General features: G+C 40.0%; 2 protein-coding genes across 2 annotated transcripts in view; both read right to left on the reverse strand.

Moving 5' to 3' along the window:
* LOC140928792 (beta-1,4-N-acetylgalactosaminyltransferase 3-like) overlaps nt 1–21,919 on the reverse strand; it is a 32,143-nt gene extending 10,224 nt beyond the window's left edge. The window contains exons 1-3 of the mRNA XM_073378573.1: nt 21,737–21,919; nt 14,850–16,016; nt 1–74 (exon numbers count right to left, since the gene is read on the reverse strand). The exon at nt 1–74 is cut by the window's left edge and continues 446 nt beyond it. Coding sequence (XP_073234674.1) covers nt 1–74; nt 14,850–15,886 — 1,111 coding nt within the window. The 5' untranslated portion in view covers nt 15,887–16,016; nt 21,737–21,919. The remainder of the gene's footprint in view (nt 75–14,849; nt 16,017–21,736) is intronic.
* On the reverse strand, nt 2,804–4,388 carry LOC140928794 (uncharacterized). Its single transcript, XM_073378574.1, has 2 exons — nt 3,638–4,388; nt 2,804–2,860 (listed from the first exon to the last, which is right to left on the reverse strand). The coding sequence occupies exons 1-2, from the start codon at nt 4,116–4,118 to the stop codon at nt 2,820–2,822; spliced, it is 522 nt and encodes a 173-aa protein (XP_073234675.1). The 5' UTR covers nt 4,119–4,388; the 3' UTR covers nt 2,804–2,819.
* Nucleotides 21,920–24,593: the final 2,674 nt, after the last annotated feature.

The following is a 24,593-nucleotide window of genomic DNA, read 5'->3' on the forward strand; positions in this document are numbered from 1 at the left end:
CAACTGAATATCGGTCCCCATAAACAGGATCCGATTTTTGTAGAACTTTGTGAATTCTCTTCAAAAAGTAAGTTCTGAAAGAAAATCGTAAGGTTTAAAATAACGAAAGAACAATTTATGAGCGTACAGAACCATTAATGTAACGTATGTGAAACTGTCCCCTCCCCTCAGAAAAAATTCGGCCGAGACTGGGGAAGGGGCGGATGTACAGAGGCTAAAATCAATGGAATCAAGAGGTATTGTAACGAGAAACTAATGTCGCCTCTATTTTTTTGTTTTTACTGTGAGGTGCCCTTCTTAAAATGTTTCTTTCAAGTTAACAACAAGGGTCTGTTTTTTTAAAAAAACTCAACAAACAGTAATCCAGGTGTAAGCTTTGCCAGAAAGAAATAATGAGACTCTATGGGTATTTCAGACGAAATCAAAGTCTGTAATTAATAATAATAATAATAATAATAATAATAATAGTTACGTTACGTTATGCGCTCTATACTACTCATAATGTGGACAGCATTCCAAAGTTTTATACTACGAGATAATAATAAATAATAATAATAATATTAGTCGCCACGATCACTAGTGATGTAACCGATCTTAAAGATTAAAGTGATAAACGTTGATAAGTTTAGTCGTGACAGCAACGAAATCTGCGAAAAAGTGTGATGCACATTCAAGATATAAGTTTTGCAACGATCGCCATTCCGCTCAAGTATGACAACGTTATGAAGTAACAAAAAATAATTATTTTGGGAGTTAAAAAGTGATTTTAGGTGTTGCAGTGAGGTAGTTATGGAAGTGCTAATTTGGTTGTAAAGGGATAGTGTAGTTTCAGTGTCTTGAAATGAAGTGGTAGTGGTTCGCTTTTTTGATAATATTTGTATGGAGAGAACATGGATAAGGCCAAAAGTTCATTTAATATAGAGAGGGGGTATAAAGATGTTAAGGGGTTGGGGGGGAGAGAGGTTTTGTGTGTGGTTGGGGGCTTTTAGAAATCGGTAAGGTCGAGGGGAGGGCGTAAAATTTGGCTGTAGAACTAAGGGCCTGATTACATTAACCGGGCTGACTCGCTTTGTAGAGAACCCGGCACCTTAGTTAAGCTCAACAGAAATAAACGTTGCGATTATATGACAACCGCAGCCCGGTTAGCTGGGATACCAGTATTGTGATGCCAGGATCCCGGGTGGAAATTTTCCAAGTAATCACGCTTGCCGGGCGGCCCGGCGAATGAACCAAGTGAGAAACAGGACAGCTGGTAACACTCTGTTCATGCGCATTGCTTCCCCGGCTCATGTGATCAGGCCCTTACTGTGAGTTGTATTGTTACGCAGTTTACACGTGAAAGCTTTGAAATTTGCCGCTTTCGTGGTTCGTGTATGAGAGAATACATGGAACGCCGTTTGCACGTGAAGTTGTTGGACTCTGTCCCTTTTACGGTTCGACCGTGAAAGAATGCTTGTTTACGAGGTCATTTTGCTCGATTAGATTCGAAGAAATTACCTCCTTTCCAAAAATATGCAATGAAATTATGCATCATTCAATGTTGCCCTTAAAATCATCTCATGCACGAGATCATGGAATTTTGCATGACATCTTCTTTGGCGCTTGACAACTGAGAGCAAAAATATTGTCAAACTCTTGGCAATAAGCCAAACCATTCACACCGTGTGCTGCAAGGACGATTATTTTCCAAAGGGAAAATTTAAATTATTTAATAGTTTGTTTCACTCAGTGTACTTTGTTTTTCCAAAAGGTTTGTTTTCTATTGCCGATTTGTTTGCCGTGCGTTATCTGTGGGTCGTATGTAGCGAAGATAAATGCTGTGTTGCGACACAGCGCGCGGCAGACATTCGCGTCGCCTGGCTTGTTTACGTTCGCATGTACTGCGTGCGTATGGTAAGTTTGAATTAAGACAAGCGAACTCGGTTACTCTATTTGGGCGACGCCCAAATAATTAGCCCTGAATTTGCAAAGCATTTTGCGGAGATTCAGTGGAGCAAGGTAATGTGACCAGCGGCCTTGTGCTTTTGTCGGCTGGAGATTAATTTTTTTTCCATTTAAAGTAGTATTAAAACAGTTAACGAGATCAACAAGGTGATTGGGAGTGTTAGGTAGCAATTCTGAAGTACGGATATCATTCTTAAACTTGGGAAGATTAATCGTTTAATTTTCCGAAACCACACTTCTTTAGCAGAGGACTCTGACTTAGAACCTTTTAAGTTAAACTGTCGCGTGGTCAGACAAAAAAAGAGCCTGAAAACGGTGTGTCTTGAATGATACTGTCCATTTTTCTGGTTATAACTAGATCCAGTGTCCTTGAACATGAGTTTCAAAGTGCACATGTTGAACAAGTCCCAAAGAATCAATTAGATCCAAAAATGATTCTACATTGGGATTATCCTGGACGTCAACTTGAATGTTAAAGTCACCGCATAACAAATGGGCTCCGTGCATAAGACAAACGATTCAAGGTACTGGGAGAATTCGGAAATAAAGGAAGAAATTGGAATAATTAGAGTTAACTTGTTCCCCACGAGCCAATTGTTTAAAAGTTTCTTAGTTCGTTGTTCATCTCCCTTTTAAGGACATTCCAGTTAGATGCAGCCAAAGTAACATTAGTATCATCAGCGTACATTCTAGAGGCAGCCTTCTCTTGACAATTTGAGAGATCGTTGATTTTTTCAGAGATCGTTTACATATATCAGAAAAAAAGTAACGGGCCTAAGAAGGAGCCTCCTCAAGTGATTTGGTTCGCTTGAAAAATATCACATACACTGGCTCAAACCACTGATGATGATGATGATGATACCTTTATTAAAGTGTCAAAACTGTAATAGCGGTGTATAACCACTAAGTGGGGACACTAAAATAAATTAAAAAAGAATAAATCAATTAATAAATTAATTAAAATTACGAAAAACTATGTACAGTATAAGCAAGTGAGAAATTCGAGAGAAATATATACAATATGTACAAATGTATCCATTATCCTATAAAAAATAAGAAATAAAAGATTAAGAAGTGCAAAGAGAGCAGTTAGAGCAGTTATTGTCATCTAATAGCATGCTAAGATCCACTTTTCTGATGTTATATTTGAAGGAGGACAACGTGGAAGCTTTTTTCACGTTACTAGGAACAGAACTCCATACCTTTGGGCCCATATACCTGAGCGAGTGCTTTCCAAAGGAGACTGTATTGAATCTGGGTATAGTGAAGTCATGATTGCGCAGTTCATACTTAATTGCAGGCTGTTCAAAGAGAGTGCTAATATATGTTGGGCACATGTTGTTTTTAACTTTATACATGAGAATAGCTATGTCCTGTAGTCGCCGGTTGTGTAGAGTATATAGTCCGGCCACAGATAGTAATTGACCATAGGACGAATGTTTATCACAATATATAGCCCTAAGTGCTCTTTCCTGGATACGCTCTAGTCGTCTAGAATCACTAGCACGGCAAAAATGCCATATAAGATGACAGTAGGTTAAATACGGGAGAACAGCTGCCTTATTTAACTGTAACTTAGTTTGTGTGGGTATAAGGTGCCTGAGCCTCATCAGAACGCCTACCCGCTGGGCGCTTTTCTTAGGGATACTACTTATATGTTCATCAAAACGAAGATTGTTATCAATACAGACACCTAATAGCTTGAGACATTCAGTGGATCTGACTTCATGATTGTCAATCATAATACTGTCCATAGACTTCCTTCCGCAACCGAGTGCCATTGTCTGGTACTTGTCCAAATTTCCCTTTGGTAAATTAGCTCTGTACCATGAAGATGCTGACTCAGCGCAAACAGCAAGATCATCATGCACATCAGAGAGGGTGCTGCGAACGACATAAAACTGGTGGTCATCTGCATACATATTCATGTTCGCATCAACAGTATAAGTCAAATCGTTTTGGAAGGTGTTCCAGATGAGAGGTCCAAATGCAGAACCCTGTGGGCATCCCCTGGTCACCCTCTGCCACTCGCTCACTACAGATCCTAGCTTGACCCTGTTATAACGGTCTGTGAAGTAGGAGCCCATCAATCGCAGACTCCTTTCCTCAACACCATAAGCTTTAAGTTTTGCAAGTGTAAGTGGATGGTAAAGTGAATCGAAGGCTTTGCTCATGTCCGTGGAGAGAACACCCACAACGTTATGCTCATCCAGATCGAATTTCCAATTCTCAGTCAAAGACAAGAGAGCTGTCTCACAGCTATTGTTTTTCCTGTAAGCTGTTAGTTTGTCGCACAGTTTGTTATTAAAACCATAACTGAGTTGCTTGCTGAGTAATTGTTCAAAGAGTTTGGTTACAGTAACTTGTACAGTTATGGGTCTGTAGTTTCCCTTTTCATGGGGATCTTCCTTCTTAAAAACGGGTGTCCATTCACCCCTTTTCCATCCCAAGGGTCACTCTCCGAGGGTTATACATGAATTAAATAGTGACGTCAATGGATTTGCTAGCTCAGTAGCTCCAAGCTTGAGCGCCATGGGAGGGATGCCGTCCCAGCCTGTACTCTTCCTTACATTGACGTTTTGTAGCTCCTTTTCAACTTCAAAACTCCGAAGATTCTGAAACTGGAAGCCTTGATATCCTGTCATCTTCTGCGTAATATTCTGGACACTAGGGTGGGTGGCGAGAACTTTGTCATCAACCGCACTGGTGCCTCCAATCCCATCAGCCACAGTAGCAAAATATTCACACAAGTGATTAGAAACCGCACATTGGCCTCGTTGAGCATTTCAGCATCCGAGCACTTGTAGAATGGCAGAGCCGCCCATGTGCATCTATTGCATAGCCAGTTGTTCACCACTGATTTCAAGTACACACACTTTAAGTGAAAACATCCCATACAATTGGCACATGAAATGTTCTTTTGGTTCCACCTAATTGTTTTCTGACAGTGATCGCACTTTGCCGCTGTTGGTTTCGACCTGGATAATTTATTATTGGTGCTTGCCGCCTTTCCCTGGCTAGGCCCGGGATTTTTTTCCACATCACCGCTTAACAAGAGCGCTTGAGTAGCCATAGAATTACTGTAATAGGCAATGCGTGTTTTGGAATATCGTAGCTTACGCCATTTTGTGAATAGACCAGGATCTACTGTTCCATGCCAGGCGCGAAATAGAACAAAGGAGATGTTTTGATGGTTACGCTCCATCACCAAGAAATTCCACGCACTCTTGAATAAAGACCCATTGACTGCAGGCGTTAATTCCAAGAGCTCTTCATTCCGGAGTACTCTTGGGACGACTTTCCACTCTCTTTAAGGAGTTCCCTTTTATACCGTTTATACTATAAATAGAAAGCTTACGCAACAGAATGTGATGGTCAACGGTGTCGAACGCCTTTTTAGGTCAATAAAAATGACATCATCAAACAAACCATTGTCAATATTTGACAATGGTTACTTCTAGCAAAACTGTTACTGTATCTATGCGGAGATCGAAATCCCGACTGATGGTTGCTTAACAATAAACATTACAATTGCTTCTTTTTCACGTTACAAACCACTTTCGTGCTGAATTTGGCAAATTGACTTTTTTGTGTGGAAAAAGGCCAATTTGAAACAAATTGGTAACTTTCTTTTTAAAGTATTCATAGACTTGTTCTTAGATTATACTGTCCCAAATATCACATACACTGGCCTGTACTTGTTGACATCCGTTCTTTCCACTAACTTGGAAAGATTCCAACACTTATTGACCCGTTAAATAAGTGTGTCAAAGAAGGCGCAACAATATCGGCAGCTAATTTTTTTAAAGAGTGCAAGGTATATTATCTAATCCAGTTGCCTCTCGCTGTCAACTGTCTTTAACAATCAACGCACCTTTCTTGACACTTGTATTTCGTAAAGAAAAGGTTGTATACACCGTATTCACAAATGGCGGACACGCGGGAAAAAACTGGTGCCTAGTCATGAAAGCGAGGCGTTGGAGGGTAAACAAAAATTGCAAATGAAGACTTTCAGTGAACTTGCAGAATTTTTAGCACGGATTCCACCTAAAATAACTTTGTATGGACGTCTTTTTAAATACAATGACGTGGGACGTCTTCTGCTTTTAACGTTTAGTACTGATTTGCTGTTTGCAATCTAAAGGGACGCGTATATCTTCAAGGAAACAGGATGATTTTGTAGGTCGCCGAAGCCTCAGAAGCTCGACAAGTGGGTGATGGCTGGAGAAAAGCGGCAAACATGTTGGCCCAAACTTCACGCTGAAACCGAATGCGAAAGCCAGCTCACTGCAATTCTGTAAAACAGATTGAGAAGTAAAAACAGATATTGGTGGCAAGAAAAAAGGAAATAAGCGACGGATATATGGCCTACTTGTCAACGGAAGAGACCTTCGCCATTACTCAAAACAGGTCAAGTCGAGAGCGGGTGAAAGATTCATTCACGAGACTCATTCATTCATGTCAGTGTCATTTTACACATATCTATGTATGTCTGTATTTACAACTTCCTTTGGATGATATTAATTCCGTCGCTTTGGAGTGAATTGTTAGAGGTACGTTGGCAGAGCTTAGCAAATTCAGTGCAAATTTGGAATCTTTTGATTTCTTTGTCATTGCGAAATAAAATAATTTTATCAAAACTAGAAGCTCTAGTGTGTGAATCTTATGGCTTGCTATTTGCCTGGTCTCCTTTATGGCATTGTCTCGGAGAGCTCTTGGTAAAAAAGTGGTATAAAGCTCACATTTTACTAGTTTAAACTTTTAAGGCAATGTTTGTGTCAGGACTGAACACGGCAAGCTTCTGTTTCGAATCATTTAATGCGAGTCTGGATCCGTTTAAGAAGACCATCATTTTATTTATTTATGTGTTCTTCACTTTTAAATATTATGGAACATGAAGTTAAAACTCTTAACAGCCAAAGATAAGAAATAGGAAAATTACTCGCTGAAATGAAATGTGGCCGGCTTACCGAGTCTGTCGAGTAACAAGTTGAAATTTTGAGCGTACTCCACTCGATCGCTCCTGCATTTATACTAAAAAGATAGTTCTAATTGATGTCCTTCATCGATAAAGACCAGAAAATAACGTCCCGGCAAAAAAACACCAAACATAACTTCACCGAAACCTCAGTCACCGCTTCTTTCCTTTCCTTTTCCATCTCGATTTGAACTGTTTTGTTCAATGGCACCATAGTTATTAGAGGAGACTGGTTATGAAAAGCGGCAAACATCAATGATAAAAACAACAGTGCTGCAGTTTATGTTGGAAGCACCCTGAAAGTGCACAATTCTTTGTTTTCTGTTGGCAAATTGTTACGGAATAAATTAATGCAACGTTTTTATTGGTCAATACAATCAAAATGATAGGAATTCTTTTGAACGTTGTGCACTTTCAGGTCCACAAAAACATATAACAAAGGAGTCTGACGGGTTTCATAACCATTCCACTCAATTAACTATGATGGCATACGTCTCTTGCGCTAACAAGTAGGCCATATATCCATCGCTTATTTCTTTTTTTCTTGCCACCAAGATTTGCATTGTTTATATTTCTGTTTTACCGAATTGCAGTGAGCTAGCTTTCGAACTCGGTTTCAATGTGAAGTTTGGACCAACATGTTTGCCGCTTTTCTCCAGCCATCGCCCACTTGTCGAGCTTCTGATGCTTCGGCAACCTACAAAATCATCCTGTTTCCTTAAAGATATACGCGTCCCTTTTGATTGCAATCAGCAAATCAATACTAAACATTAAAAGCAGAAGACATCCCACGTAATTGTATTTAAAAAGAAGTCCGTAGAAAGTTATTTTAGGTGGAATCTGTGCTAAACACTGTGCAAGTTCACTGAAAGTCTTCATTTGCAATTTTTGTTTACCCTCCAACGCCTCGCTTTCATGACAAGGCACCAGCTTTTTCCCGCGTGTCCGCCATTTGTGAATACAGTGTATTGGGAAGTGCAAGTTCACAAAGTGGAATTTCCGATGCCAAATTTGGACTTATGTTTACCCTGTAAAATGCACATTAAAAAACCTTCAGCAATTTCGGGCAGACAAACCAGAGTATAGATAGCCTGCAGAGCAGGCGTTTTTTAACGAAAACTCGGAGGTACATTGATCGTGGCCGCCATCTTGAAAAGCGGCGAAAAAGACTAAGGGGAGGGGCGGTGGAAGGGGGGAGGGGCGGGGAGGAGAGAGGAGAAAACGCACCAACAACTGAAAGATGAGGCTTTTTCCAAAGCCTGTTGGAAGAACTGCTAATAAATCTTGCCTCGACAACAGCGTCGTGACCGCTTGCTTTTGTTCCGATCGCAATTTAAGCGATATTCCCAGTCCAGCGAGCGCCGAAAGAGCTTTTCCAGGGCAGAATCGAAGTCTTCCAAATCCGCCATGTTTTAAAATTTCGGATGAATCAGACTAAAATACTCCTCTCGTAGGGCACCGTGCGTGTTTTGTTTATCGCGATGGCCTCTGGTAAAAAATGTGTCCCCTTGATTGGCAGCTAGCAATCAAGCCTCCGAAACCGCACCAATCAAAGTCCCCGTCGATCTTGTGTACGGGTTCGCCAAACGAACAATGGCTGCGGGCAGGCGTATTTTTTCCTCCCCTCCCCTCCCCCTCCCCTATTTTAAACCCATCTACCTCTCCCTTAAAAACACTTTTTGACTCGTCCCAACTCTCTGGTAGTATTAACGTCTAAGATGGCGGGACAACGTCATTCCTGAAAACAATTCATGGATCCCGCCCCAAAATACGTCTGCTTTGCAGGCTAGAGTACAGGGCGGATAAGGTTGGGCGGTGAAACGAGCGCTCCGCTCTTCATTTAATGTATGATGCGGAGTAGGACTGGCACGAGCGCTCTTACCGCGCTTCCGGTGCGCTTGAAGGCCGGCGAAATTTTCCTTTTTGCAAACCGGAAATCCTATTTTCTTTCTGTAATTTCAGGCTACAATGTTAAATAGATAAATTCGTTTCATAACAATATCAATAAACAGTTTCATACGTTTGTGTCTGTACGTCTATAAGTCAAACTTGTTGGTCGTATAATGCCAAAATTTGAGTTTAATTTGAAAGTGTTGAATACCTCCTCCTTCCACTAAATATCACCTAATCGTCTTTCGCCGTTTCGTTTGGAAAAGCTTAACACTTCTTAACCTCAATTTTTACATATGTTGAAGGGGGATAAATTTTGTATAACATAACAAAAAATTAGATTGATATATATTGATATAGTGGCCTTGTACTTATTCAAACTTTGTTTCTCGGGTGCAACGCGCCATGACGATTCGCTCAATGTGTTGCAAATCCGACAACCGCATGTAAACAAAATTTATTGAGGTTATTTGTGAGGTTTTTTTCTCCGTTTTTCCCTCTAAAGCAAAACAAGGTAAACAGTAAAAACTGAGGGGAAACTAATCTTTAAGTTTCGAAGAAACAGAAAGACGTATGAGATGTTTTTTTCAAAATTAAAAAGAAGGATGATGGTGATTGAAATTAGCATAATTTCACCTTGCACGAGCTGCACGCATTTACAAAATACACGTCATCTAGTTATGAAACACGATCTGCTGTCTTTTAGTTTTGCCATGGATGACATGGATGAGATTTTCCTTCGTGTTTTAGACAGTACTTAGTTGTTTTTGTTTTGGAATAACATCGATATTGGCGAGTAGCAGAACGAAAATATAATTCAGTGGTAGAGTCATGGAAGTAATAAAAGAAACCCTTTGAAAGAGATGTAGTACTCCAACTAACTCTCCCCAGGAGATGGGCTCCTGCCCTCCCGCAAAAAATAGCAACATTTGCCTCTCGGAGACAGCGTACCAGCACAAAGGAACGAGGAAGAAGTGCAAGAAACAAATCAAGCCGCCATAATTCAGTGACAGCGGCAGTGTCTAATGTACAAACCACATCGCAAGCCCTGACCGAAGTCGAAAACAAGCGACATTTCTAAGCAGAGTCCCAGTCCACTGCATCACACCTTTTTGCTCGGACGCGCTCGTTTCACCGCCCAACCTTTATCCGCCCTGCTAGAGTATAGAGAGGAGAAGTCGTTACGTCACGTTGCCATGGTAGCAAAATTTTTGGATGACAACAAACCAAAACGTCACTTAAAAAGTGGATTCACACTGTTTCAAACTTCATCGATCTTATTTAATTTCATTTAATTTGTCAAATGTTGGCGAAATTTTCTGGGTTAAATCCGAAAGGACCGTACGTAGGCTTTTGTACATTATGCTAGCATTTTTTCGAGCATTTTAGTGAGGCAAAAGCATTGAGCATTAATCGAGCATTTTAATGGCATTTTCCCCCGAAAATTAATTTTTCCGAGAAAATAAAATAGAAATTAACTTTTTTCGGGAGCCCATGCCCCATGAGCTCCTGCTTTTTAAAACAAAATGAAGACTAAAATTCAAAATTCACAAAAAACCTAATACAGCTGGTTTTTTTGGCTGTATTTATGAACTTGTACACGTTGTCGTTGTTACTTGCAACACTTGCACGTTTTTGTAAGTGTAAACTTTGAAATTAATTTAAAAAACCGTTTGTATAATGAGCATTATCCGAGCATTTTAGTAACTTTTTTGGGGAGACCGAGCATTTTAGTGGGAAAAATGGAGCATTAAGGTGGAGCATTTTAGTAGGGAAGCAAAAGCATAATGTACAAAAGCCTAACCGTACGTAAGTTTAGAAAAACCAAAACAAAAATTTTGTGTTGTGCTCACCTACTCCATAAAGCGGGCGCGTGAAATTAGAAAGTTTCATGTCGCGGTCGCGCAACAACGGCTAAGAAATGTACAAAAAAGCGTGATGCATTTGCAAACACTCCCTAATGTTGTCATCCAGAAATTTTGCTACCATGGTAACGTGACGTCACACTTCTCCTCTCTATTATCTTTAATTTTAATTTCGTTCACTTTTCTTTCTGATTTAAAGTGAATTCATTTATCAATTTCCAAGTATTTTCAGTATCATTCTTTTAGCATCTAAATTAGTTTTACAATTCTTACTTTTTGAATTTTTCATCGCATTGTTCGACATGTTTCTTGCCTTTTTATATTCGTCCAGATAACATGATTTTTGGTTAGCGTTGCTTTCTTGTTCAACAGGTCTCTATTTTCCACTTTACGTTATAAATGTGGAGTAATCCAAGTGGACTTTTTCTGCCTACTATTTTCTTCTTTACAGCGGCAAGTTTTTTCGCTCGTTCCACTTTTCGTAATAATCACGCTGACTTAGACATCGAGGCAGCAAAACTGGAGACCCTTTTTGCAGCACGTGGGTATCCGAATGACCTCATTAGAAGGGGAAGGGAACTACCATCGACCAAATCAAGGGCAGTTTTTTTGAAGAGTGACGCTGCAAACAACATCGCTAATGATAGAGACCCTTTTGTCGCCATTTTCCACCCCAGTAACCTTGTTGCCAGGAAAATCATCTTAAGGAATTTTTGGGTTTTTCGCGAGGATAGTACGACAAGTAATATCTTTAATAAACTACCACTGAAGGCTTTCAGGTGTGCCAAGAATCTGAAGGGTCTGCTAGTCAGAAGCAGCCTACCTCGAAACCTTCCACACCAATCACCAGGTACTTTCCCTTTTTACAGTACCGTTTGCCGCACGTGTGCCCATGTCAACTCATCATTCACAATTACAACACCCAAAGGGCATCTGTGGGTCCTAGTGGCCTTAATCAAGACTTAAGTTTCACGTGAATCGCTCTTTTTTCGCTTACTCGCGCGCTGGCGCGGGCTATTTCATGTGGCACGCGCGTGAGTATGCAATCAGGCACGTGAGCTAAGTTTAATGACCTTTTTGACGTATTTAGTCTTGTACCCTGAAGAAGGCAGGATTGTCGAAACGGTGGTTAAGACTCTTTTCAAATTAACATAAAGTAACTACGCTGCGCAGGATTTTCAATCTTTATTACTCAATTAATTGTTACACTGGCCTGTGGCCTCTCGTTTACGGTGGACGGACGAAAACGGAGGTGTCCCATCTCGTCCCCAGCACCTGCGTTACCCTTGTCCAGCGAAACGGCCAACGGACGCTCTGGAAGAATCCAAATATTCAAAATCGAACCACGAAGTCCTGGTTCCGCTTTAATTGCGCCTGCGTGAAGTGGTTTACCCATTTGTTCAAGAGAAGTTCCCGAGTGAATTTTGCCTTGCTCGCACATCGTTACAATTTACTCGTTCCAAAGCATGATTTTTTTTGTCTTATTGTGACCTTTGAGCGATGTATTTCTGAGGAAAGTAACTCCAAAGGACTGTTCAAGGACACCGAAAAAAAACATTGAAACGTCGCGATTAAGGCTATGTGCAAACTATACTGGATAGCTTCTGCGCCGGCGCGAAAACCATACCGGATAGGATACGAACTGTGATTTTGGCGCGTTTTCTGTGAAGAAGCGCCGCGTCGATCTCTGAAGGGAAGGGTCACACATATCGGAAAGATGTTCATACTCACGCGGATAGATTTTCGTGCCGCCTCGAAAGGAATGTGAATAGAATTTGCACGTGTACAGCTGTATGCAAATTTGCAAGGTTCAGTAACAATATACGGAATCTCTTAAAAAGTTAGCCTTCCACGTAGCAGTTCTTCGGGCTTCGTCGCGCGTTCCTTCCCGGATTCCCTGACGAGCCAAAAGAACGTCTGTGTGGAAGGCTATCAGAAAGTGTCATTGAAATGACTTTCGAAAGTAAGGCAGATTTTTTAACAAAATGACACTTAGCGTGGTTTTTTGACTTGTCGAGACTTATCTTAACGGTTTCAAGTCGTTTTAGATTGGTGTGTACACAAACGACCTATCAAGTGTTCAAGGTTTTTTTATTTACAAACAAGTTATTTGCACGTGATAAATACGTTTTTATCGGCTAACCAATAGCCTGTGAACAGGCCTTTGGTCGAGCGGATACCTCGCTTTTTTTCCCCCAACAGAGAGCCTGTTCACACGCTAGCTAATCAAATCACTCTTTAGTCGTTTTCGTCGACAAAACGAATAGCAATATCGCTTTCCGCGTCTTCCGCCATTTTTTCCTGCGTTAATTCGTGAAGGACGCGTGGTTCTGAGCGTGGGTGATCCACGCAGAACACATTCGCGCTATGTGATTGGCTGTTGTCTAATCCCCCTTGGGATCTGTGGTCTTAAAAATAACTCGAGACGAATTACCTATGGAATAGGGTGTGTATGGGGGATGCCTTCTCTGTCCCCTCTATCCTCTCTTGTTAAAAAGCCAATGTTTAGTTTCTTTGATGTGATTATTTTTTGATTTAATGGGAAAATAGAACAAAGCATTTAGGGCACGATTTCAAGTAAACAATATATGAAAAATTAATCGCCTCTCTCGAATAACCGCCTCCTTTTAGTGCGAAAAAAAAATAATCGCCCCCGGCAGGAGCCTATTACTTATACTTAAGTAATCACCTCCTGTCCTCGGCTATTATTCGAGGAAGTACGGTACGGTATATCGTTTTAGCGTTTTCATGTGGTCGGGCGAAAACGATTCTAATACGCCACGTGCGGACGCGTACTTTTTTTAAAACGGATAAAAAAATCTTCGAAAACGTGTGAACAGGACCTCAATAAGCAATTGATAGCATGATAGCTGCATTTTATGCTGAAGAGATAACCCTGGCTAAATAACATTTATCACTATTATTATTATTATTATTATTATTATTATTATTATTATTATTATTATTATTATTATTATTATTATTATTATTAATTTCTGCTGTTGGTCACCTGGTCCGCTTAAAATGTGAAATGACATGTCTTCATGTTTACAAAAGGTTTAAATGAGGTTACGTGCTTGTAGATTGTTGTTTTAATAAGCATGTAACTGTCTTGTTACATTTGATGAGTTAAACCGGTTCGTATAAGTAAGAGGCAGAGAGTAAAAACAAAGTCCTTTAATTAAAGTTCACAATAAAAGCATGTGCATTCCTCTTTTTAATAATTTTTCTAAACTTTACATTTATTGTTTTAAGTGGGTGATCGAAAGAAGGCCTTGAGTATTTATTTGTCTTGGCATAAAGCGAAGGGCAAGCAAAAATTTTACAGGTTTACTGCTATTTATAGTCGTACAGTGAGTCATGTAAAGTTAATACGGACATTTCATAGGAAGAAAAGGGACGGCGGCGGTCACCTGGGCCAGCCCCAACCATCCATGCTATTTCCATACAAACTTATCTAGCTGGATTCCTATGTAGAAAATATTGACCGTGCGCCTATCTAGCGGTTTTTATCTAAAAAAGTGACCCCATTAGATAAAAGAGGTTTACTAGTGGATGACTGATGACATTGTGCAGATTCTTAAGTCTTACAAAGCTCACTGATTTTCGCAACAAAAAAAAAATAGAAAACAATTAAATTAAATGTGATGGATTGACGCACATTATGAAACAATCTGCTTGTCACGAAGTGATATGATCGGACCGAAATACCGCCAATGTTTTGAAGTAGATCCCCGGGGGGCACTTGGGTATTTTTTGGGTGGGTATGTGCCGCCCGGGACTCCAAATTGGCACCCCGTTCTAAAAAAAAATTCCCCTAAAATTGATACCCCTTTCTAGAAATGGGCCAATTTTTTATACCGCGTTCTAGAATTCGCCCTAAAACTGATACCCCGGTCTAGAAATGGGCCAATTTTTTATACTCCGTTCTAGGGTGCAAGAAGAGTACAACAGTCTGCTTGTTAACGCACTGAACAGTATTTTTAAAAGCAATCTGTCCTTGAATAATTTCAAATGGCTGCTTACAAAACTGGAGCTTTACGACCCGTTGGGCGGCACATACCCGTATAGGTAATGTATGGGAGTACCCCCCCCCCCCCCCCCCTCGGAGTAGATCAGCCCGAGTTTCAATAAAATCTTTATACAAGAAATGAAATTTGTAATCAACTTACTCTGAGGACTTGAGGCGAAGTGCAGTGACCACCTCATCCACGACTGACTGAATTATTTCTTTGTCGGCGGCACGATTTGCACGAGTCCAAACCACGCCAGTGTCATTTGACATCTGCGTATCGTCTGGTGGAAAAACATTGGATTCGAAGACCATTTTCATGCCTTCATAGCGGTCAACTTTATCAGCTGTTATTAAACTACTCTTGTAATCACATGAAGGAAGAAAATTATCTTTCAAAACGAACGGCAGAGAATAAAACTTCAGGAAATCACTGCTGAGTCGATTGGATTTTCGCTGGTATTCTTGCTTATATCTCCGCGAAAGCAAATTGTGTAGTTTTACTTTTTTCGCCGGCTCAGTAGGCAATGTACTTGGTAAAAATGGCGAGAGGTATTCTGAAGTGATGAGTCTAAAATCTTCATCTTTGTCAGATGTAGTCCAAAATACACGCGCGAATCCTTTACCTGAGCCTTGTTTGTGTAAAACCTCGACGTAGTATTTCTTATTAGCTTGAAGATGGAGTGGCTCTTTGGTTCTCTGTTCAGGATATTTATCTAACTCATCCTTACCCGTCCAAGCTATTGCTTTTTCAATGAATACACGAGCAACCAGCCGTTTATTATCGGGATTTTCGTCTGTACTTATCCACAACTCCGAAGTGTCGTCAGAGGTGATCGCAAAACGATAAAAACCATTGCTTTGCGGATGTAAATATCCAAATATCTTCTGACCGTATTCCACGCTGTCGTCTTCAATCTGAAAGTCGTTGATGAACTTCTCCTGATCAGGATATTTTGGAAAGAACAGTGACTTTTTTAAATATGTGACGTTTGAACCGCATTGCATTCGCCAAACGTGAACATTAAGAGCGCCACTGGTCGTCCCCGGAAACGCGGAGAATTTGTCAACAGTATGTCTTTCCAAAAATGTACTGAAGATTAGAATAGACGAGATCGAGCATGCAATTAGTGCGAAAATCGAACATTTTACAGCTTTTTGAAGTCTTCGGGATGTAATAGGGCGTCGAAGATACATAACTCGGACGAATAATTAATGTTAGAGGTGTTACAACTTGGATCGAGTGTTGCGCAGGACCCCGCTTGTGATACAGTCCACAGTCAAGTCAGTCAACTAAAACACCCAGCTGTCATGGCATGGAATGACACTGTAAAAAGACAGTCAATACAAATTAACTTTAAAACTTAAAAAATATGTACTTTCTTCACTGTTGTCGATCATCGGATATATACAGTGTATATTTAACAATTATTTCTCGAGCCCTAATGGGCTCCGCGTCAATAGCCCATGAGGCCGAAGGCCGAATAGGCTATTGGCTCAGAGGCCATGAGGGCAAGAGGAATAATTGTGTTAGTAAAATCCAACTAGTTGGTCAAAAATATTGAGAATAAAACACTTTTAGCTAGTTAAAGTTAGACTTTAATTTTTTTTTGCCTTAAAAAAGCCCGCGCTTTTCGCTACTAGTGGGCTCTAACATATAGCCTAGTAGTAGCTCAACCAATCAGAACGCAGCATTGATAATAGACCACTAGTTGGATTTTACTAAAAAGATGATATACACCTAATTGCAATAACCGTTGTGGTAGAAAAATACAAAAAGGAAAAAAGGAAAATGTGAATAATAAACCACTCTAGGGCTCATCAATTTGCAACATACGTGTACACGGCTAACAGGGCGCATGGGATTTATTCGTGAACTGACGTTGATGGAAGTTAAATTTTACAGTTGATACAGATAACGCGATTCGTCTTGTTTACTGTAGAACTGGAATCGAATATGAACTAAACCTATCTAGCCCTTTACCCGATAACAGGTATGGGATAACAGGTGTTTGGGTTTCTGAAATAGATAATTATTTATGCACAACCCAAGGCAATGAAAACCTGGCTTTCCCTCATGACAGTTCTCCTGACAGTTTTTAAAGCATTTGTACTTCACATCAGCTAAAATCATCGTAATTAGTTTTAAGTAGGGGTGACGAATGGTCTTTGCGGGCATTTGCGAGTATGCGAGCATTGCGATTTTTTTGTGACACGAGCAGAGATAAAAAATTTGCTTTGCGAGCAGCGAGCAGTTTAGAGAGTACAACTCGCGAGCAGCAAGCACTTCTTATATAGGAACAAGATCCTCGTGTCAGAACAGCCTCTTCTGCGGGAACAATCCTAAAACTTCCAAACAGTTTTTATCGAAAACACGGCCTAATTAAAGCTCAGTGAGTAGAGCGGTAGAGAAACTCAGAAGAACTCAAGGCAACAATATCTTCTCTTTGTAACCATATATAGCTAGATTAGGTAATTTATTATTTATCGTTGTCACTTATCGCGTGCATTTCCACTGAACTTGATAGCCATATTTATAGAAATTAAGTACCATACAGAATTACATTTACTTTAACCCAAAGAAGGATTTACAAAATTTCGAGCAATACTGACTAGAAAGCGAGCATGCGAGCAACTGCAAAACTTTGGGGAGCAAGAGGAAGCGAGCATTCGTTTAAATTTTGCGAGCAAATCGAGCAAAGGTAAAATTTTACGAGCAGTTAAAAATTTTCATGGACCATTCATCACCCCTTTAAGTTGAGAGTTGTAATTAGTTATTATTAATAATGTAATGTTTTTAAATAATCATTCTTCCTGAAAAGCCCTTTTGGAGAGGTAACAATAAGTATGTATGTATGTATGTATGTATGTGTATATGTGTGTATGTATGTATGTATGTATGCATGCATGTATGTATGTATGTATGTATGTATGTATGTATGTATGTATGTATGTATGTATGTATGTATGTATGTATGTATGTATGTATGTATGTATGTATGTATGTATATTTCAGAAAACCTGTTCCTTAAGACTCTGATCAAACTTCGCCGTCTGTTTGTCAACGCAAGTACAACGCTTAGAACAACAAGAACTCTGTATCTTCGCCCTCGAAATCTTCCCGACCGACCTGGAATACTGCGATAGACCCGCGCATCTCCAATGCGATGTTCCACATGAATAAGTGCCCTTCCCAGCTCGATATTTGCCTGGTAGCGCACCCAGTCAAGCCGGCCTCGTCTCGGGAGTCCGAGCGGTATCAGAAGTGGCTCTGCTGCGGAATACCCTCCGTCTGCAAAAAGATAAACTCCACGCGGTAGATGCAACTGTTACCGGTAGCCCATTGTAGGCAATCGTGCAAGCGAATGGGTATCAGTTGCATGACCTAAAAAACCCCCTCGCAGCAACTGAAAGAAGCCATCGTTGTCCACCACAGCATGAAAATTAAGAAAGTGGTACCCCCTGCCTTGTCTATAATACATACGTTGTACCTGGCCCTGGGGCCTGCTGATTTGCACTGAAAAGCCAGCTATGGTTCCAGCAGCGTTGGGAAACTCTCTAAACTGATGCCGCTGGTTTTCCTATGTATTTTCGTTACTCCAACTGATGTATCTGCTGACGTAATTCTCATATAAAATAAGCACAATTGTATAGATTGTATCACATGCGTTGCTTACTGATATTCCGAATTGCTGGCCTAGAGACACGAGGGTGTGGTACTGTCTCAGCCATATGAACTTAAGCAAGATTACATACATACATACTTTATTCGTCCCAAAGGGGCTTTTCACAATAAAGAAAAATTTAATACATGACGTACAATACAAACAGAGCCTATGAACAACGGAAGTTAACAACTAGAAGTGGTAAAAACTATGCGCGCTGCGGTTAATTGAGTTAATATCATAGGTGACGAATTACTCCTTAATTTTGGCGCGAAATTTCAGCGTTAATTTGTAATTTCACATGTGAAATTACAAAATTGCCATGGCAACCTTCCGTACTTCTCAGTGTCAAGATGGCGACGAAGTTTAAATATGTCATGAATGAAGATGTCAGGGCACAAAAAGACGCTTTAGAAAACCTGAACACACGAAAGAGCACATCAAGAAGGATTCTAACAGGTATTTTGTCGAAAAACTCTGAACTTAAGCCAAATTTAAGCGCTAAACGTTCGAGAGAGTGCAGGAGTTCTCGATCGATACGATCCAGGATAAACATGTCAAAAATCCAAGATCGGGTGCAGTTATGTTTGTTATCATATTTGTCGAACGAATTCCTCATTTTCTGTTAGGCAAAACATCTCGAATCTCTGCCTCTCGATTTTCGTCTTCTTAACTGTGTACTGCGATAAAATTTTCAAACACTGACTAGAATCCTCTTCGGTAAGATTACGAGTTAGTTTCTTCCTCGCCTTCGTTCACAAATAAACACAGTTTAAAATGTTGAAGGCCAAAGTCAACATCCAAGTCCTCAAGGTTGACAGGCGTCATATAACTTTAGTTAAACTTTTTTTTCGAGTTAAAGAGATTTGGAGCTCCGAAATCAGCATTTTCTTTAGAAATTTTGGTCCGTATAGCAAGTTACGGACCGCAAATTTCAGGGTGAATTACTAAAGTGTTCCAAATGCTTTGCTCTCTAGTAAGCCAACGGTTGCCGTTATAATACTGCTGTAAAATACAATGAGTTGGTACTACCAATCGTGCGTACATTTAGATTTTTTAAGTTAGTTGATGTATCCAGCGAGAACATTTATTGGCGTTGGAGGTGGTGGAACAAAACTGACAAGTAATATTGGCAGATACTCAAATAAAAAGGCGCGAATGAAAGAAACAAACGTCGGCGCAGGTGGAATCATCATGTATCAAATTTTAGTGGACTAATTTGAATGTAGTCTAAGTTAATACGGGTGAGTTCGGTGAATATTAATGAATGTTAAAGAATTTATTCAAAAAATGCTTATGTGCCGCAGTCAATGAAGCACAGAGGCCTGTGAAAAACAGAGGAAACAGAAAAAATCTATGGCATAATTTTAGAAATATATGAGCTCTACTAGTAGCATATTATGCTACTTTTTCCGAGAACAACCTATCAAAGCCTAACAGCACGACTACCATACTACCTTGGAGCCTGGAACAGGCGACGGTTAGCCCGGCGTATGTGGTTAATCGAATTACGATCGTGCGGTTATCGAAAGTCTATCGAAGTTAATGGAATGATCAGTTTTGGAAGCAAGGACCAACGTTACAAAATAGAAGAACCGGATCCTAATAGAGGATCTAATCAGCTATGAAATTTTCTGAACAAAGGGAAGAAGCAAGTAGACTGATTTTACAATTAGGAATATATATGATATAAATATATAATAATGTAGTCGAAGGGCTGGATTATTTGGTCCAAGACATTTAATTGCTACTCAGCGTTTCATGCTTCAGCTCTTCGACTACATTATTATATATTGCTCTAGTTCAACTATTGAGCACTCTAATAGCCGATGAGGATTTCAACTCAATGTTTGGTTATATACGTATATTGTGTTACCAATATTTCGAAAAACAAGGCATTTCTTCTTCAGGATCTTACATACAAATCACTAGCTAAGATGTCAGTTACAATGTAAAATGAAGGGTAACGTGCAATAAGGTAATGTACTTATCAATATAAGAGCATGGCTCATCTTCCTTTGTATTGTATTCATCTTCACAGCCCTCACACAAAGATACAAGGATTCCTCCACAACAATGCCCTGGCTTTCACACCGACAACCCCAGGCTAGCAATTCAAGACCGAAGACACCAACAGTTTCTTCTCTCATTTCGATCTTGTGCAATCAACATTCTATGCTTGAGCATCTACAAACGTCAGCATTAATTTTCATCGCTCAAAGCATAAACATTCAGCCTAACCCCGGTCCTACTACCTTATATATTTTAAAGGACTTCACAAACCCGGAACAACGAGAACTTTTCATCACAGCAAAACGACCAAAACTTAAACTAACCCGTTACGAACATCTCAAATCAACAAAATGAAGAGAGAATATTAATCTATCTTGTGTAAACCAAACACTGAGTCAACCTACAGTGAACATACAGTTCCACAAACAATGGACAAGACTTCCTTAATTCGAATGTCAAAAGCAGTTGAAACTACTAAAATCTGACTATAACTACACACCTGATCAACTACAATCTTCATGCCCTGCTTCTACAATGACAATATTAAACATTTTCCGGCTTAGGAGTTTCGCTTATCTATTTATTCTGTCCCACCTCACAGGCTCGACGTGACAGAAAACAACTTTCAAATGGTGAGTATGCTTCTCGCGCAGCTATTCGACGGCGCTTCAACACAATTTTAACGCAACTCATACCTCTTACCGTCCACAATATTCAGTCACTGTGAACATTTCATATAATCACGATTACGACAATTTTGTTAATACCAGTGTCAATCACCCCACATCCGAGACGCTCACGTAAACGCACTATTATAAGAGTTAGTTGGGGATAGTATAAGCTGTAGACGTTAGGAAGATCCAAGACGTAAGAAGTAGACACTCGTTACCTTCGCGGGTAGCGAGCGAGACGCTCGAACTACCCACAAAAGGGAGCTTTATCAAACCGTTAACACGCTTATTCAATCCAAGATATTTCCAGAACAGACTTAGCCTCTGGAGCAAAGGTAAACTCGACACTGAATCCAATTCGAAAGCTAACTCGAAAATCCAACTCGATACTAACTTGAAATCCAACTTGAAATCCTAACCTCGGCAGATAGGTGTCTTCAGAAATGCCTGCTAAAGAGCATAATTTTAACCTTTCCCGTTGATATCTCTAAGAATAAACTAAACACAGAATCGAGATCCCCGGTTCGAAGTGCTCATTACTCACCAGCTATTTATAAAAGTGTAGTCAAATTCCCAACGTGCGAGAATGGTGGTTTTATATATCAGAATTTCCTTCACTCTAACCGCTTAACCGGCGACGGAAAGCAAATTAGTTGAATTTAAAGGTACGTTTTAGTGGCTTACCCTGTCCTACTTACCTTTTTCGTCTAGATGTTGATATCTTTCTATACAACAACAACTTCATGCAAGACTGCAGCTGTACTTCGTTTTTACTTGATGAATTGGAACATGTAAAACATGTTATCCCTACATTAAAACAAGGCAGATGTTTTTTATAGGGTTCGTCACGCGATTCTGCCCCACAACCCAAGCGGAGACATGTGTTTATAGCGGAGCTCCACGCGCGCGAAGCGCGCGCGTGTGGGCGGAGCCCCATAGCTAAGTAAATCTACCCTTCCCAGAAAATTTGGTTATCACGTGACCGTACACCGAAGGAACGTACGACCGTCCGTCCGCACCACAGGCATACCAATGTTTACTCTCGCACTTTCTAGCTAGTTTAGGAGCCCAGGAGAAAACTGATTGCACATCAATGTTGTGATCAATTGACAGCTGTCAAAACAGGGTATCCGCTCACCATTATCACCTGACCGTGTCGCGGGCTCAGGTGTCGACCCATCGAGGTCGGGTATTTTTTGAAGTTATCCGCTGACAAGTTACTAGTTTTCAATTGATTGCAGGCTCAAGTTTGTTTTTAAGAAATTTATATGAAATATGTCGTGTTTATGTCACTATGACCAGGCACTATTAAAATTTTGATTTCAAACTTACCTCGGACACGAAAATTCAGCCAGTTATTTAAAAACAAAGGCGGGGAAGACCTTTTCTCACCATGGTCACGCGTTGGTCACACTCTACGTCCAATTTTTATGCTCTGATTGGTCAAAATTTGCAGGTTTTTGGTTGAGAACTGCGTCGCTTGTCAAAGTCGGAAATCCGATTTCGGATAGCATCGTTTTCGTTTTCAGCTTGCTTGTAAGCCTGAGTAATTATTGTATCTGATGTCTGTTTTTTTATATGTAACCTCATGAAGTCGAGCACAGTTTATGCGGCAAGTTAATTATGCACGTTTGTAAGATTTGAGACAATGATCTAACCTAGTATCAGGTTTGATGTAAGCTTACAGATCGGGGATACAGAACTTTAAAAAGCCTTTAGATATATTTTCTCACCGCAAATCGAAAAAAAAGGTCCCGAAGAATACTTAGTTATAAATTTGCTTGTAGAAAGAAAACTTTGAGCGATTTTCTTGCCTCGAGTTCATCTTTGAAAAAAGCAAACAACGGGAAGCCGGCTTAAAACATAAACTTAAAGACTCAGTATTTTTAGAGACACTTTAATACTTGTCTTCGTGAATGAAAATTGCTGTCTCTTTAAATGTTTCACTGAATTATATTTCTTTTATTGATTGTTAGAAGTCTCTTTTGCAATTTTAATCGCTGTGCCGTTTGTTTTCAGTCTTTCATGAACATCTCTTGCAAGAGTACTCAAAATGTCGCGCGTGTCAAACGCTTTTCAAGATTACACATCATATATTACACATTATATATTTATAAATGGGAGCTTCGCTCTTTAGCCCTGGCTAAATCTATATATTTTAGTCGTTTTGATCAATTATTGGGCTGCGTAGTACGCCCAGTTCAGACAGGGCTGAATAAAGTCTGCGCATGTGCAGAGACGGGAGAGGTCTGGGATCTAAATTAGTATCGTTTGCAAAAGGATTTTCTAAACATCCTTACATTTTGCCGATTGTTAAGGTGGTTTTCCAAATATTTAAGGTTCCCATTTAAAGTGAAGGTTGATTATTTCATACTTCATTCATTCTCTTTTCTAGTTTTGTAATTTTTCTTATATTTTTTGCTATGAGCCGAAAGAAGATGCACGTAAGAAGCAGAACGGATTCCGATTTGAATGTTTATAAATTTATGTTCAAGCGTAAACAGAAGTGACACACACTTACACACACTTTATTATTATTATTAACAATCAATATATTAACAATATATTATCCCAAGACACTGCCAAGACCACCTTTCACACCTACATAATCTCGCTATTAGTTTACCGTATTTGTTCAGCATTCTGCCCTCGTCTTTTTACCCGACAAGAAAGTATGAGCTTGCACCGATACTCAGCCGTTTACAATGGTCCCCTCTCCGCTTCAGAATTATTTTTAAAATATTAGTTGCTATCGACTTACAGACTAAGGCACCTAGTTACATCAGAGACCTACTGAGATAAAAAAAACCCCGGCCGTGTCGAGTTGCGTGATGAGCCCGTAGCTTATCTAAAAACGTATATATGGCGACAGAGCATACTCAGTAGCAGGACGTGTCGGAAAGAAAAGGTTTCCCACTTCACGTAAGGGAATTCAGATTCCGGAATCCGAAAAAAATTTTTGCTTTTGCGTGTGGAATCCGGAATATTCGGCTTTGGAATCCTGACGCCACTGACGATTAGAATTCGGAATGTAACTTCCACTGACAAAGAATGCAGAATCCACGATCTGGAATCCAGAATCCAAGGCTGTACCTTTGCATTCCCTTACAAAGGGTAAAAACGCTAGAGGGCTCCTATTCACGCATGAGAACGGTGATTTCGAGTCGATTTCTGTGACGAAGCGAAGGTGTGCCCCGCCGATCTCTAAAGTGGAGAGTCACATATTGGATAGGTGTTCACACTGTACCTGATATCTTTTGTCTCGGCGCCAAAAGCTATCCAGTATAGTGTGAGCAAAGTCTTGATCTCTGCCGAGGTTTATATGAGTTATAAATGGCCATTGTCGTTTCTGATTATTTTAGACAAACTGTGTTTTAAATTACAACCGACAAGTTTTTAGCATGAAGTCCCGTGGATAGATATTTCTACATAAAGTTTTTTTTTATTTTAAAAATTACAGTTTATCGTCTGGTAGCTCAAAATCTGCAATTCTCCTGTTCTTTGAGTCGCCCCACCCACCCCCCCCCCCCCCCCCCGGCCCAAAAGAAATTGAAA

The sequence above is a fragment of the Porites lutea genome, chromosome 2, assembly GCF_958299795.1.
Source record: "Porites lutea chromosome 2, jaPorLute2.1, whole genome shotgun sequence".
NCBI classification, from domain to species: domain Eukaryota; kingdom Metazoa; phylum Cnidaria; class Anthozoa; order Scleractinia; family Poritidae; genus Porites; species Porites lutea.

Coding starts and splice junctions, on each gene's coding strand:
- LOC140928794 (XM_073378574.1), bottom strand. CDS start 4,118: ATGAGCAAAGCCTTCGATTCACTTTACCATCCACTTACACTTGCAAAA. Junction 2,861..3,637: donor TGAATGTCTCAAGCTATTAG/GTGTCTGTATTG, acceptor AATTTATTTTAG/TGTCCCCACTTAGTGGTTAT.